Source organism: Periplaneta americana, chromosome 14, assembly GCF_040183065.1.
Source record: "Periplaneta americana isolate PAMFEO1 chromosome 14, P.americana_PAMFEO1_priV1, whole genome shotgun sequence".
Lineage (NCBI taxonomy): Eukaryota > Metazoa > Arthropoda > Insecta > Blattodea > Blattidae > Periplaneta > Periplaneta americana.
Window position 1 is genome coordinate 147,390,146 of NC_091130.1, and position 15,834 is coordinate 147,405,979.

At 36.2% G+C, this 15,834-nt stretch overlaps 1 protein-coding gene across 1 annotated transcript in view; it reads left to right on the forward strand.

The window, feature by feature from the left end:
• Nup54 (nuclear pore complex protein Nup54) overlaps positions 1-15,834 on the forward strand; it is a 58,254-nt gene that overhangs the window by 32,080 nt on the left and 10,340 nt on the right. Inside the window, exons 2-6 of the mRNA XM_069846267.1 lie at positions 906-1,253; positions 3,407-3,511; positions 5,986-6,132; positions 9,280-9,430; positions 15,309-15,451. Coding sequence (XP_069702368.1) covers positions 906-1,253; positions 3,407-3,511; positions 5,986-6,132; positions 9,280-9,430; positions 15,309-15,451 — 894 coding nt within the window. The remainder of the gene's footprint in view (positions 1-905; positions 1,254-3,406; positions 3,512-5,985; positions 6,133-9,279; positions 9,431-15,308; positions 15,452-15,834) is intronic.

Below are 15,834 nucleotides of genomic sequence, written 5' to 3' on the forward strand. Positions count from 1 at the left end.
AAATTACAAACACAAACAATTTATCAATAGAGCTATTAGATTACTATTCAATTTAAAGCATATACAGTTCATCGGCAAAAACTATACAAATACTGTATATACAATACAAAGTAGCATACTTTCATTAAGCTATACAAATTTGTGCAATTAATATCAAGTAGATTAATTCAATTTATAATCATAAACAGTTCATCAGTTGAGCTATACAGACTACTATACAATTTACAGCATATACAATTCATCAATTGAGCTATACAGACTACCATTTAATTTACAGTAGACCTATATACAATTCCTCAGTAGAGCTACACAGACTAGTATTCATTTTAAAAGCATATACAATTCATCAGCCAAACTATACAAAACATATACAATCAAATTAGTTCAATTTACAAACTTATTTTCGTTAAGCTATACAAAATTGTACAATTCATATGAAGTAGATTAATTCAATTTATAAGGTTAAACAATTCATCAGTTGACCTATACAGTATACTATTCAATTTACAGTACATACAATTCATCAGTTATGCTAAACAAAAATATACAATGCATAGTAAACAGATTAAGTCAATATAAAACATATTTTAGTTCAGCTATATAAAATTGTACATGTCATTTAAGTAGAATAATTCAATTCACAAGCATAAACAATTCATCCATTGTGTAGAAGGTATGAGTATGTAGAAATTTGGTTAATTCTTTTCTGAACCTTTTCTCGTGGTTCTTCGAATCTTTAAGATAATTAGGCAGTGCATTGAAGACTGTTATACATGAATAGCGAACTCCTTTTTTAAAACAGCTTAGACTAACAGAGGGTAGATGAAGATCTGATTTATGTCATTACCAAGTTAAAAGTCATGTCATTTATATGTTTATTGTGCTGACTTATTTCTCTGTTTCAGCTGGATTCGGTAACACTGGCTTCTCCTTCGGCGGTGCAGCATCGACTGCACCCAGCTTCAGTCTAGGAGGTACCACTTCCACTACTAGTTCGGGTTTCGGCTTTGGAGGCCTCAGTTCGTCAATTGCTCCAGGTGGTACATCGGGTGGCTTTGGTACTTTCGGAACTGGCTTTGGCACCAACCCGTCAACAACCACAACTACAACTACTGCCAATCCGTTTGGAGGATTTGGTGGATTTGGTGCTACTGGTACCGTACCCACCACTACTCAGAGTTCATTCCAGCTAGCTCCTGTGTCAGCCACAAGGCCCTTGTTTGGACAGCCCCAAACCACAACATCAAATTTGGGTAAGGATAGAAGACAGATTTTTATAAACGCATAGGATTTTAAAATTAGTAATGGCTAGAACTACTGAACGTCATTCTCCTCACTAGGTGTGGTGGGGTAACTTGGAAATTGACTGTCACATAAAAATGCAACTACTCCTTGTTCTTCTATACCCATTGCATTTCCTGTCTTCCCCTTGTTTTCGCCTTGTTCTTCTTACATTCCCCTTGTTATTCTTGCATTCCCCTTGCTCTCCCTGCATTCACCTTGCTCTCCTTGTATTTTCCTTGACCTCCTTCTATTCATCTTGTCTTCCTCTTGTTCTCCATGATTACCCCTTGTTCTCCTTCTATTTCTGTTGCTTTTCTTGTCTTCCCCTTGTTTTAGTTTTGTTCTTCTTACATCCCCCTTGTTCTCCGTGTATTTCCCTTGTTATTCTTGTATTCCCCTTGCTCTCCTTATATTCTCCTTGTATTTTCCTTGATCTCCCTGTATTTTCCTTTTTTCCTTGTCTTCCTCTTGTTCTCCATGTCTACCCCTTGTTCTCCTTGTATTCCCCTTGTTTTCACCTTGTTCTTCTTACATCCCCCTTGTTCTCCGTGTATTTCCCTTGCTATTCTTGTATTCCCCTTGCTCTCCTTACATTCTCCTCGTATTTTCCTTGATCTCCTTGTATTTTCCTTGATCTCCTTGTATTTACCTTGTTCTCCATGTCTACCCTTGTTCTCCTTGTATTCCCCTTGTTCTCCTTGTATTCCCCTTGTTCTCCTTGTTCCTGTTGCATTCTCATTGCTTTTCTTGTCTTCCCCTTGTTCTCCTTGTTCCCCTTGCATTCCCACTGCTTTTCTTGTCTTCCCCTTGTTCTCCTTGTTCCCCTTGCATTCTCACTGCTTTTCTTGTCTTCCCCTTGTTCTCCTTGTTCCCCTTGCATTCTCACTGCTTTTCTTGTCTTCCCCTTGTTCTCCTTGTTCCCCTTGCATTCTCACTGCTTTTCTTTTCTTCCCCTTGTTCTCCTTGTTCCCCTTGCATTCTCACTGCTTTTCTTTTCTTCCCCTTGTTCTCCTTGTTCCCCTTGCATTCCCACTGCTTTTCTTGTCTCCCCCTTATTCTCCTTGTTATTCTTGTATTCCCCTTGCTGTCCTTACATTCTTCTTCTTCTAATTGCATTTGTTTCATTCTCCCTGTATTTCCCTTGGTCTCTTTGTACTCACTTTATTTTCCTCGTCTTCCTCTTGTTCTCCATGTCTTCCCCATGTTCTCCTTCTATTTCCCTTGTTATTCTTGTATTCCCTTGCTCTCCCTACATTACTTTGTTCTTGCATTCGTCTTGTTCTCCTTGTATTACACTTGTTTTCCTTGTCCTCCCTTGTACTCCTTACATTCCGCCTGTTCTCCTTGTCTTCCCCTTGTTCTCACCTTCATTCTTCTTGTATTCCTCCTTTTCTCCCTACATTCCCCTTGTTCTTTTATTCTCTTCTTCTTCCCCTTGTTCTCCCCTAATTCTCCTTGCATCTCTTTTATTCTCCATTTATTCCCCTTGTTATTCTCGTATTTCACTTGTTCTCATTATATTTCACTAGTTCTTTTTGTTTTCCCCTTGTTATCCTTGTCCTTCCCTTGTTTTCCTGCATCCCACTTCTCAGTGCGCTGTCCATCAACAACTCCTTCTGTTTCTCATGTGTATAACAACACTAATTTTACATGACTTTTAAAAATGTGAACCTTGGTTTTCTTTGACAGATGTGTCTCATCTTCCATACATGATGGAGCATAGCGAAGACTGACTTTGATTTATTTAACCTTTTATCAGTAACTCCAATAGTGAGCCTGCATTTTGTGTAACGGTTGCACCAAAATAATCAGAACTCTCAACACTTTTCAAAACTGCATCTAAATGAACCAGTATTTTTAGTAAAGATTCAGGTATTTTATGTGCACACATTTTGGATAAAAATAGTTAAAAAACAATGAATAAAAACAAGAGCCTCCTGTAGTACAGAGTTTGACAAAAATGCTAAAAGTCACGTTTACAATATCAAGGATGACTGGAGATATACATTTATGCCAGAAATTCGAACTTGATTCTTTCATTGTAATAACATTTCCTCCGAGCTTTGTATAATGATAGGTAAAGCCTAGTCTATATCTTTAAAGGCTTATATTTCTTTTGTAGGGTTTGGTGGATTTGGAACTTTCGGTGTGAAACCCCAAACAACGCCAATGCTTGGAGGAGGTTTTGGAGGCTTTGGCACTGGATCTACAGGAACATTTGGACAAGGTAGATCGAATTTCTTCTTGAATGTCTAATTCTGTATCATACCAGTATGAGCCTCTGATCTCCTTATAGACTTACACTCCAGATTTCTTGAGTTGATTAAATTACTCTTTGTGTGTGTGTGTGTGTGTGTGTGTGTGTGTGTGTGTGTGTGTGTGTGTGTGTGCGTGCGTGCGCGCAACATTGTATCTATATTATAGAGGTTATAGTTTTAATTCCTTCTCAGCATAGATACGTTATATTTAAACATAAAAACAAAGCGAATATCTCGTTAACATATGACGGAAAAATTTTAGCTTGGAGCATGTGCAGTGTGGCATTCTTTGACTTGAAAAAACCCGAGTCACTCAACTATTATGTCCCTTATTGCACTCCCTGTAGTGGTGCCCTGGATGATGTCAGTTATGATGAAGTCTTACACACTTCTGCTACAATTGAAACTAGGGAGAAGTAAATATAGTTCTGTCAGATGCTAAAGGTTTGTGCTGTAATATGGTTTTTACTAGTGACATACAACTTCACGAGGTTTATGTATCTAAAGTCCTGAGATACAGAATTCGTAGACAGAGATATCATTTCTTTAAAGGACGATAGAGAGTGAGTGACTAACCAAGAGTGGTAATATGATTTTGTGGGAAAAGTGAACAAAAATTGTGAGAATTGTCGTTTCGCAATATTTGAACTTTCTATTGTATTACATGAACTTCTTGAAATTATGACAAAATAGGTAGACTATTGAAAATTGTACCTGATGCCAAAATGTTGATTAATGTATAGTAGTGGCAAAAAAAAACCGGACCGACCCTTGTAGCTGATACAAAAGAATCCTGTGCTGTGTATTGTGTCAAACTGTGGTAATTTCAATATGGATAGTGAAGCCAGAGGTATGTATGTATGTGTATTTATTCACACTGCAAGGGTATATACCCAGTGGCAGTGGTAACTAATTACACTCAATAATGACAATAATAAACTTATTAATTAAAATACAGTTAATAATACCAATAATTAATACTAACAATAATTTATTATAATAATAATAATAATAATAATAATAATAATAATAATAATAATAGGGAATATCGTAAATTAAATTAAGCATGATCACTTAAAATAACATTTAAAATAAATCTAATTTGTACCTTAAACCTAAGTTCGAACTAAAACCCACGAGTATGATACGTTCATATCTGCACAAGTACCTTTCCACATTACACTCATTTTGCTGTCAACTCACTCACTGCACTGGAACTACGACACATTTCACTGATTCTATCCTGATTTCACTAACACTTCAAAAACATTTCACTGTTCAAATACTTTGCACTGCCACTATAAACTATAAAGCTTCACTGACAGGATCACGTTTCACTTACACAACACACTTCACTGACACAACATAATTCTTCACTGATACAACACTTCAATAACAAAATATCATTTACATCCTTTACATACTGTGTATAATTACCGTCTATTAGTAAAGTCCTTAAGCCTATTTTTAAATACGTTTATGGTTGTTGGTAAAGCCTTTAGTAAGTCTGCAGGTAAAGCATTCCAGTCCCTGATAGTACGATTGAGAAAAGAAAACTTTCCAGTGTCTGTCCACTGTCTTCTTTCCCTCAATTTACATGAGTGGTCGTTCCTTGAAGAGTAATTTGGCGGCTGCAACCTATGTTTTATTTCTCTCCAGGCAGGCTCACCTCTGTATGTTTTGAACAGTGTGCATAATCAAATTCGCGTTCTCCTGTCTTTGAGTGTGTCCCATTTTAATGGGGAATTTTTCCGACAACACTTGAGAGCCCATTTTTGAATCTTTTCCAGTGTCTTAATATGTTCTAATCTGTAAGGATCCCAACATGCAGCACCATATTCCATTACTGGACGTACTAGTGATTTATATGCAATCTCTTTGGATTTATCAGAGCCTTTTCTTAGTACCCTCATCACAAAGTGTAACGCTCTCCATGCTTTTCCCGCTGTGTCTGTAACGTGTTCCCCCCAGCCGAGATCGCTGCTAAATGTTATTCCGAGGTATTTACATTTGTTAACTTCCGGAATGGTTTCACCCCCTACCGTATACGATGCGACTATTTTATTTCTTTTCCTTGTAAAGCTGATGGCTTTGCCGCTATTTAATGTAAAAATACGCAGTTATCTTTGCTGAATAGAAGTAGAAATGTAATATTGATGCCAGGTGAAAATAAAACTCTCAAAGATTTTTCGTCTGTAAGATTGAGGCACTAAAGGAAAAAAGACGGTAAGAATCTAACAATTGCAATAAATTTGTGTTTTGTGACTAGCAAAATTTGAATCTGTGACTCTGAAATCAGCTACAAGGGTCGGTCCGGTTTTTTTGCCACTACTGTATACAAACAGCAAAATGTGGGCTGCTGTATATTATAGTTTACAAATTCTGGTTCTTTAAAAGGTATGCTGACAGTAATAATTTTCATTTTCAATGTTCATGTTGACAGCATTTGCACAACCTCAGCAGCAAGTTCAGCCCAATCCCCTGGAGGCGTTGTATAATGCTGTTTTCAACTGCAATGTATATGGAGACGAGCGAGATTCCACCTTGGCACGGTGGAACCTGCTACAAGCTTTGTGGGGGATAGGGAAAGGTAATATCTCTATAAAGAGGACAAATGCTGTACAATGTGGGCAAAACTGCACTTAAGTATGTGGTAATTTTAAATTATTTCATGTGATCATTGTCAGATATTAATTTTTAAGTTACTTTGTTTAGAATTACTGACATTTCGTAGACATAGTCATAATTCAGTCATTTTTCTGAGTCTACTCATGAGGCAATCTGAGATTTGATTCCCGTCACATTCTGTTACGTTTTATTGGACGAGTTTGTGGGGCACATTTCCACTGAGTACAATTCCCTCTATGTTATAACCAGGGAACGGATTTATATGGACTAAAAATATATGAAATATGTAAATATATATGTAGTTATTTTTACCAAAATATGGAATTAAATATGGATTTTTACCAAAATATGGAATTAAATATGGACTTAAAATTATAAAAAAATGACTATGTACGTTAAATATTGGTACATTTTAATCAAACTAAACAAAAAATATAATGGACGTACCTTATCTTCCAATGTAGTTTCAACAAAACACAATTTTTATTGTCTGTTACCATAACAATAGGTTACAAACATTTCTTTCAAGTGCTGAAAAGTGAATCTTCTTCTATTGTCTCTGAGGATAGATTTATACTGACTAAAAGAGCGTTCGACGTCACAAGAAGTAACTGGTACATAATTCAATTTCACAATGTCTGCTGGGGATAAGTCCAAGTTAATCTTCACTGTTGATTCACCACTCATCACAGCAACAACCTTTTGTAGTTCTTCATATCCAGGGTTTTTTGAAAGTACAGTGTCCACCTTAGCTCTTACTGCATCTGCAACTTTACCTCTACCACGATTCAGTTGTTCCACAGTACTATTTATAATTTCAAAACTTTCAGATAGTGAAAGGTGCCTATTTTGGAGACTTTTGAGCGTTTTTATGATGCATGAAAATGTATGCTGAATGTGAGCTAAGTCATTCTTCACACTTATGTCACAGGTAACTGTTTTCGCAGTATCAATTGAGACTGCATCTTCAGAGTCCAATGCAAGGAGAACATTGTTAATAGAGTCTATATGTTCGGCATAATATTCAACTGCTTCTAGCCATGTACCCCATCTAGTTAAAATTGGCTTTGGTGGCAATGGAATTTCAGGGTACATTTCTTTCAACACGTTAACTCTACTGGGAGCTTTGAGAAATACTTTTTTCACTGATGAAATCAACAAATCTACTTTAGGGAAATTGTCTCTGACCACTTCTGCCACACGATGAAATGCATGCGCCACACAAGTAAAATGAGTCAATTTAGGATATACAACAGATAATGCTTGTCCAGCTTTGACCATATAAGGGGCAGCATCGCTAATAAAGAATAACACATTATCGTACATAATACCCTTTGGCCACAGGATACCCATAGCTTCGTTGAACAGTTTAACTATAGTTTTGTTATTGCACTTTTCTAGAACATCACAATGTAAAAGAATTCGTTCAGAATATTGTTCACTTAACAAACCGATAACTACATTACCAACAAGTCTACCTTCTTTGTCGGGAGTCTCATCAATGGAAACCCAAATTGAACTATCTTTAATTTCATCTCTTATCTTCTGTATTGTCTCATCGTAGATGGATGGAGCATACGTCTTCCTAAGTGTTGACTCATCCGGGATTGTATGTTGAGTATATTTTTCAAGGAATTCCCTGAAGACCTTATTCTTTAGTTTGTAGAGAGGAATATCAGCAGAGATGAGAGAACGGCACAGGTCGATGTTAAACTCAGATCTTACATTCGATGTTGTTGGTTGTGTTAAAAACAATTGTCTCTGCTTGGAATTTAGTTGTTTGTTGGCCTGATGTTTACTAGTTGTAATGTGTTGTTGCACCAGGAACTTTTGTGTAGATGATACTGCACACTGACACAAATTACAAAATAATATTTTATTGTCAGTTGATAAACCATCTTCTTTAAATTCTGAAATGTAACTTGTTAGTTTTGATTTTAAATTGACTGAATGACGTACTTTTGGCATATTTACCGTCTTTATAGTATGATTTACAAAACTGAACCTATGTGTACTCTGACTGGCATTTAACTGTTGAGCTGCACAACTGAAGTCTGTTAAAAATTTTAAATTAAATTAATACAGTTTTGTAACTTACTTTCCCATTGTTGATAGGACTGCTAATTTTCAAATAACTCTGATGTTAAAGGGATTACTGAACATGTGTTTAAATCTCTATTGTTGAAATGTATTTTTAAAAGTTAATGGAATTTTGTTTTGTTTTATTGTTAAACCTAATATAATATGGACTGTTTTATATGAAATATGGAAAATATATGGAAATTAACGAAAATATGTACTAAACTCTAAAATATGGAAAAATATGGAAAATAAAAGTAGGATTTTTCAACCCTACACATTGTGAAACATAAAGATAATGCAAAATATAAATTATATTAGCTTTATAAGTAAATATGTATTTACATATAAATCCTTTCCCTGGTTATAACCAAAGCTCGGATGCGTAGACACTTAAAATGTTAAAAATAAGCAGGCAGAAAGTCGCTAAAAACATCCAAGCACTATTCTAAGTTCCAAAAATTCGAACTAATATTAAAAATATATACACAGGATACATAAATTATAAATATTTTCACGTATTTTGCTGGTTACATTTTTAACATGAGCAGCTGTGTTTTATGGTATTTTAAATGCCACTTCTTTCCTTGTTTTATCTGAGAAAAAAATCAGACAAATCTATTGATCCAATGACTGATATTATAATTCTTCATAAAAAATTAATTAATTATTAAACCAATTTTCTTAGAGAGAACCACATGACCAACAAAAGGGTTAAATTCTCTTGTAAATTTTACCTCATTGAATTAAGAAATAAATATATGAAACTCTTATATCCAAAATAAAATAAAATTACAATTCAATTTTTGTAGCTTAATATTACTGTATGTAAAAAACGAGAAGGGATTCAAACTTGATTTTATTTTAAAATGTCTGGAATGGCAGGGGAAAGGAACTGGCCACCCTACCCCATTATCTCCTGGCTTAGTTGCCTCATGAGTGTCACCTTGTTGCCTTATTGGTCTCACTTATTGAGGTTCTTTCAACTGGCCTTCGAACTGCCGACTAACAGCATCATTTCTCTTTCCAGCTTACTACTCACAGACGGCTCCTCCAGTCGAATTGACTCAGCAGAATCCGTTATGTAGGTTCAAAGCTATTGGATACAGCTGCATGCCTTCATCAGACAATGCCCAGGGTCTGGTGACTATCACATTCAACAAGAAGGAGGAAGAAGTCAGGTTAATACTTTTCCTGTTATAATTAGAACATCAGATTGTGCTGTGTCATCTGCTGATTACTTTGATAGCTTCTGGAATGAAGTATTGCAAGCTTATAGCCAGCCGAGTGCATTAGATTTTTTTAGACGAAGGAATGCAATGTATGGCATCTTTGGTAGGGACGTGAACTTGTTGGTAAGGTTCATATTAGATTAGATTTTAGATTAGATTTATTTATTTAACCTGGTAGAGATAAGGCCGTCAGGCCTTCTCTGCCCCTCTACCAGGGGATTACAACTATAACATGAACAATAAGATTACAATTAATATTAAATTTACAATTACAATTACAATTACAATAAAAATTAAAGTACGACAAGAATACCTGATTAATGAAAGCTAGACATTTTATCATAGAAGTTAAGAACAAAGAATATTTTTGTATTTACAAAATTACAAATTAAACCTACAATAACAAAATTCTATAGTGATGAAATTACCGGATATTGAGATATTTTGTGGTAGATTAAAAGAACTATTTACAAGAAACCATGTCTGAACGAGTCTCAATTACTGACCAAGTGCCTAGTAAGTTTGCGTTTGAATTGAATTTTATTTCGACAGTCCCTGATGCTAGCAGGTAACGAATTCCAGAGTCTTGGCAGGGCTATTGTGAAAGAGGATGAGTATGAGGAGGTGCGATGGGATGGTATTGTTAGTATTGTTTCATGGCGAGAGCGTGTGTTCAGATTGTGGTGGGAAGAAAGGTAAGTGAAGCGAGACGACAGGTACGAAGGAATAGAAGAGTTCAAGATTTCGAAGAGAAAGAGAAGTGAATGTAAATTTCTTTTCTTATCTAGTTTAAGCCAACCTATTGCTTCCAGGGATGGGGTAATATGATCATATTTACGAACATTGCTTACAAAACGTACACACAAATTATGAGCACGTTGAAGTTTCATTTTGTTGTCGCTGGAAAGGTCAGTCAGTAAAATGTCAGCATAGTCAAAATGGGGAAATACAAGGGTCTGCACAAGGGACTTTTTTAAGCAAGAGGGAAGATGAACATTTATCCTTTTTAGCACATGAATAATAGAATATACTTTTCTGCAGGTTTCTGTGATTTGCATGTCCCAGTTGAGATTATTATCCATGTGAATGCCTGTTCATATATACAGGGTGTTCCATTTGCCATGCCAGAATTTTGAACAGTGATAGTATTCCACTCTTTTAGCCTTATCTGGCTCAAGCAGCTCGTGAACAAACATCAACCCAGTGGCGGCTGATTGACTGAGGCAAGTGAGGCCGGGCCTCAGTCACTTGGCTTAACTGAAATCAAATTTTGTGTTTTTATATAATGTATTAGTTATTTGAATGAAGCATATATCGCTGTAAAAGCATTTGAAAACTTTGTGATGTATATAGACCTGTTTTGCAGTAAAATTTGTTCCTGAGGCCAGGATCGCTCGTGCCAGGTCTGGCTCCTGCGTTTCGTATGTTTTTGCGGGCTTTGAGGTTGCGCTTGAAAAGTTGTAGCTGAGACACAATTCGTCTGGCCTCGTGGCCTGGTCAGCTTTCACTCCTCCCATCCATGGACCAGTCTCAAGGGTAGAATAGGGTGAGAATAGCAGTGGTGATTTGTCTTTCTAGATAGGCCATAAATAACATAAAAATTCCAGCTCTTTGGCAGACAGAGACCCACACTGTTCTCTCCCCTTATGTCTCAGTTTATGACTTAAGTGAGGGTGTTGTACTATTGTACTTCGTAGTACAGTAGTGAGTGAGTCTGGGCCAATGTTGTTTTGTGTTTCGAGAAAATATAAACAGAAACAAATGCGAGAAATTATGATGTAGTTGATTCATTGTTAGAGTGTCCGTTTTCGAGAAGAAATAATATTGAAAGGAAGGAAGTTTTAAATAGTGATAGCCTACCGAGCGTTGACAATTTTTCTGACAGATAATCTTAAAACGCGAATTCCTATTGCATTGTGGTATGGGCAACATAAATGGTTAAGTGGTAATGTGGTGCAAAATAAACTTTTCTGTTGGTCTTGTTTGTTGCTGTCAAAGGAAAAAAATAAATAAAAAGAAAAGAAAGAAAAGAGAATTTCAACACATAATATGGGTTGCTTCATCACACTCAATCACTGAAATTCACAGCATAACAATTTATTTGGTGAGTGACATTATTTTTCATTAATGATAATAATATTAATAAAAATAATAATAATAATATTAATAATAGAGTAATAATGATATTAATATATAATAACAGTAATAATTAATATCGTGAATAAACATTTCCTATTGGAGGCACTTCAACTATTTGCATCTGGCCTCACCGAGGATTTCGATCACTGGCCGCTACTGCATCAACCTATACAACTCCAAGAACTTCCGTGTAAAAGGTAAATGAAACATTTCGATGTATTCCTGTTCAAATGAATAGATAAAGAAAATCAAGAGTTTTATATGTATAACTCTGTAGTACTAAGGTCTGTTATATACCAAACCCTTTAACTCTCTTAAATATAGAATATAATCTAAATTTAACAGATGAAATACTGAAATCAGAAGTAAACACTGAAATGCTGAAACAATTGTCTTTAGAGACAATTAATATTAGGTACCCTCCACAAAACTGGCTTCATTTATACACAGACGGATCCTTGATCTCCAGAGAACAAGGTACCTGTGCAGGTGTTACGTGCTGTCTCTTCTCACTTTATAGATCTCTTGGATATGGAACAAGTTTTGATGGTGAAATCATTGCAATAAATGAATGTCTCAGGAATCTTCTATGCCACATCAATAAATTTAGGAATGCAGTTATATTGTCAGACTCCAAAGCAGCTATTCTATCAATCGTCTCTAAACACACACCTTCATCTCAAACAGCAAAAATAACTAAAATGCTCTCTCAATTATTATCACTCAATAAAAGAATTGTATTCCAATGGATACCATCCCATTGTGGAATCCTGGGAAACGAGAATGCGGATACTTTAGCAAAGAAGGGCAGCACTGCTACTTACAGACCTGTTACTAAATCTACGTATTACTCTGTGAAAAGATTTATTAAATCTACATACTTAGACTTCAAGAAATAAAATTTGATAACTCAATCCCAAGGGAAAAAATGGAACTCTCTGCATCAAAATCCACAGTTAATTCCCGATTTACCACGAAAATCGTCTGTAGCTGCATTTAGATTGGCAACGGGCCATGATTGTTTGGCCAAACACCTGCGTAGAATTGGAATATATCAGTCCCCTAACTGCCCATTGTGCAACTCAAACCAAGAAATGGATTCGGAACACCTCAAAATCTGTGCTTCAGTGGCTAGTCATGATAATATCTTTGAAAAGTATTGGAGTGCAAGAGGTCAAATGACTTTATTGTCAAACGCCTGGCATTAGAAAACAACAACAACATAATCATTTAATTAGACTTTCAGTTATTATTTACAGTACATTTTTTATTATATATTTTCTAATGCTTCAAATGATGAGAGCACGAATGTTTTTCTGTTTGGTTGAACCTGAACCATACTGAAACTCGGCATTGAAAATTTCTTCTTTCTTCTTCATTAATCCTCATAATGAAGTAGTTGGCAAACCTTGCTTTTTTGCCATATGTGGTAATGTTATTTAAAGATTAACTCGACATCCCTTATTATTTTCACTTTCTGTTCAATAGTTAAATTCTTCCGTTTATTTGCCATTATATTGATGCATAAACAGCATAAACTAACAAAAAAACTGGGAAACAGGATCCTCACAACTCACGACAACAAACCAAGGAAAGCATTACACTGTGAAAGCAACACAAAGCAAGACCATAAACAATGCTGCCACATGGCGCCACATTACTGTTGATTCAGATGCACTACCGAATATGTTGATTATTGAAAGTTAGTCGATATTTCACGCTTCATTATCACAAAATCCTGTTGAAAGGTATTCCTAGCAAGATTTTCCTTAAACACGGTTTTCTTAAAAGCGAGAATTCATTACATTATTCTAATGGTAATTTGACTGACACTTCAACAGATTATTCCTTAAAAACGGGGTTTTACTCTATATGACAACATGGCAGGTGGACACGTAATAAGAGAGTACCGTTCAGAATTAAATTGTTTACGTGTATAAGTACTAAAACATATTTTTTACTACCTTTCATAATATCTCACAAATATTCTATAGTGGACACATATACAGTGAAACCTCTCCTTACGAACACCCCCAAGATACGGACACTCCTCATATACGGACAGATTTTTATGTCCCAACTGAAATAATATAGAAATAATGATAAATTTAACTCTCGTTTACGTACACTCTCAGACACAGACACGGACAGCTGTTTCACAGTCCTAAAGCTTGCTTTACCTCCTGACTGCGGACAGAACTTGGATTTCAAAACCTAATGTGTTACAAAAATGGAAAATTTAGTACAGAAATTCCTCAACATGAAAGAAGGCAATAAGAGTCTCGTAGGATACCACTAGCCCAGCCAGCTACCCCTTGATAGCTGGAAGCAGGTGGATAAACAAAGTCATTAAATTTAACCTGTCTGATGGGACCAAGGTTCCCGTGATCGTGAAATTGTATTCGACACATGATAGGGTTAATAGGATTATTCTCTTCACTTCAATCAGTTGTTCTGTTTCCAGAGACATGGCACCTGAACGTAAAGGTTAAGTTGAAAACTGTAAATTACAGTACTGTAGACTTAGAATAAAATTGCATGGCACAGTACTGTATTTTCCTTTTTCGGTCTTATCTAGTGTAGTTCGAAGTTGCAAAGAATTTACTGTATTTAGAATTAAACTACAGTAATATATTTCATTTAAAGCGTGAAGGGATAAATGCTTACTTACTTACTTATTGGCTCTCAAGGAACCCGGAGGTTCATTGCTGCCCTCACACAAGCCCGCCATCGGTACCTATCCTGAGCAAGATTAATCCATTCTCTATCATCATATCCCACCTCCCTCAAATCCATTTTAATATTATGTTCCCATCTACATATTGTATTGTGGGTCCCTATCACCACAGCATGGCACATCCTCAGGTTGCGGATCGAGGAGACGGCCTCCAGATATGGAGGGTAGCTGTGAATATATTGAATAAGCAGTCATGGACAGCCAATGAGGGGTGGTCCTCCAGCTTGAGGATTGGGCGAAGGGCTAACAATCCATCACCGTAAAAAACAGCTTGTTACGAATCCTCCAAATAAGCCTTGGAAGAAATGCGTGTTATTATTCGGTTGAAAAGCTTTTATCATCCAATCTGCTGTCAAAAAATCTGAAAGTTAGAATTTATAAAATAGTTATATTACTGGTTGTTCTTTATGGTTGTGAAACTTGGACTCTCACTTTGAGAGAGGAACATAGGTTAAGGGTGTTTGAGAATAAGGTGCTTAGGAAAATATTTGGGACTAAGAGGGATGAAGTTACAGGAGAATGGAGAAAGTTACACAACACAGAACTGCACACATTGTATTCTTCACCTGACATAATTAGGAACATTAAATCCAGACGTTTGAGATGGGCAGGGCATGTAGCACGTATGGGCGAATCCAGAAATGCATATAGTGTGTTAGTTGGGAGGCCGGAGGGAAAAAGACCTTTAGTGAGGCCGAAGGGATAAATAATGCATATTATAAATTTACTGTTAGATTGGGGAGCCTCCCTCCCAATAAAGGACACCTCCCAGATGCGGACAGATTGTTACGTCCCTTCGATGTCCGTAAATGAGAGGTTTCACTGTAGCTGTAAAAATATTAGTGTAGCATTAATCTAAATTGTATGTAATTTCTGTTTTTTATTAGTCCACCCTTTCACTAAACAAAGAACTATTAGTACCATTACTAGTGGTTTTTGTCGTTATCACAGGAGTCAACAGGCACAGCTGGTGACCAGCATGAACATAGTGCTGGGCAGCAAGCCCAACCTTACTCTCACCATCGAAGGCATCAAGCCCATCTCAGAAACCAAGACTCAAGTGGCGATATATGTCGAGGAGAAGAGTGTTACAGGTAAGAATGATTGCTGCTGCTGCTATTGTTTCATCACCACTAATGGTTTGCTGAAGATGAGAAGCCTGTTATCTTCCTTTCACTAAGGATATGATGGACTGTTGCACACATCGGTAGAGTGGCGGATTTTTGCAGTCAGATGTAGATGTTTAAAGGAGATTCGGGATAAGTCTTGTAGTTTGTAGTATAATTGGGATTACATGCACTTCTTTTTTTTTCTTCCAGGCAGTGGTTTTTTTTTTTTTTTTGCAAACTTTCTGTACTTGGAAGATTTTTCGCCCTATGTGCTTTAATAGTTATGTTTTGTATGACACCATCCGTTAGATAAGCAATTTTGTTTTCTTTATCCCTGAATGCTTCCCTTTTCACTGCATTGGGTGGGT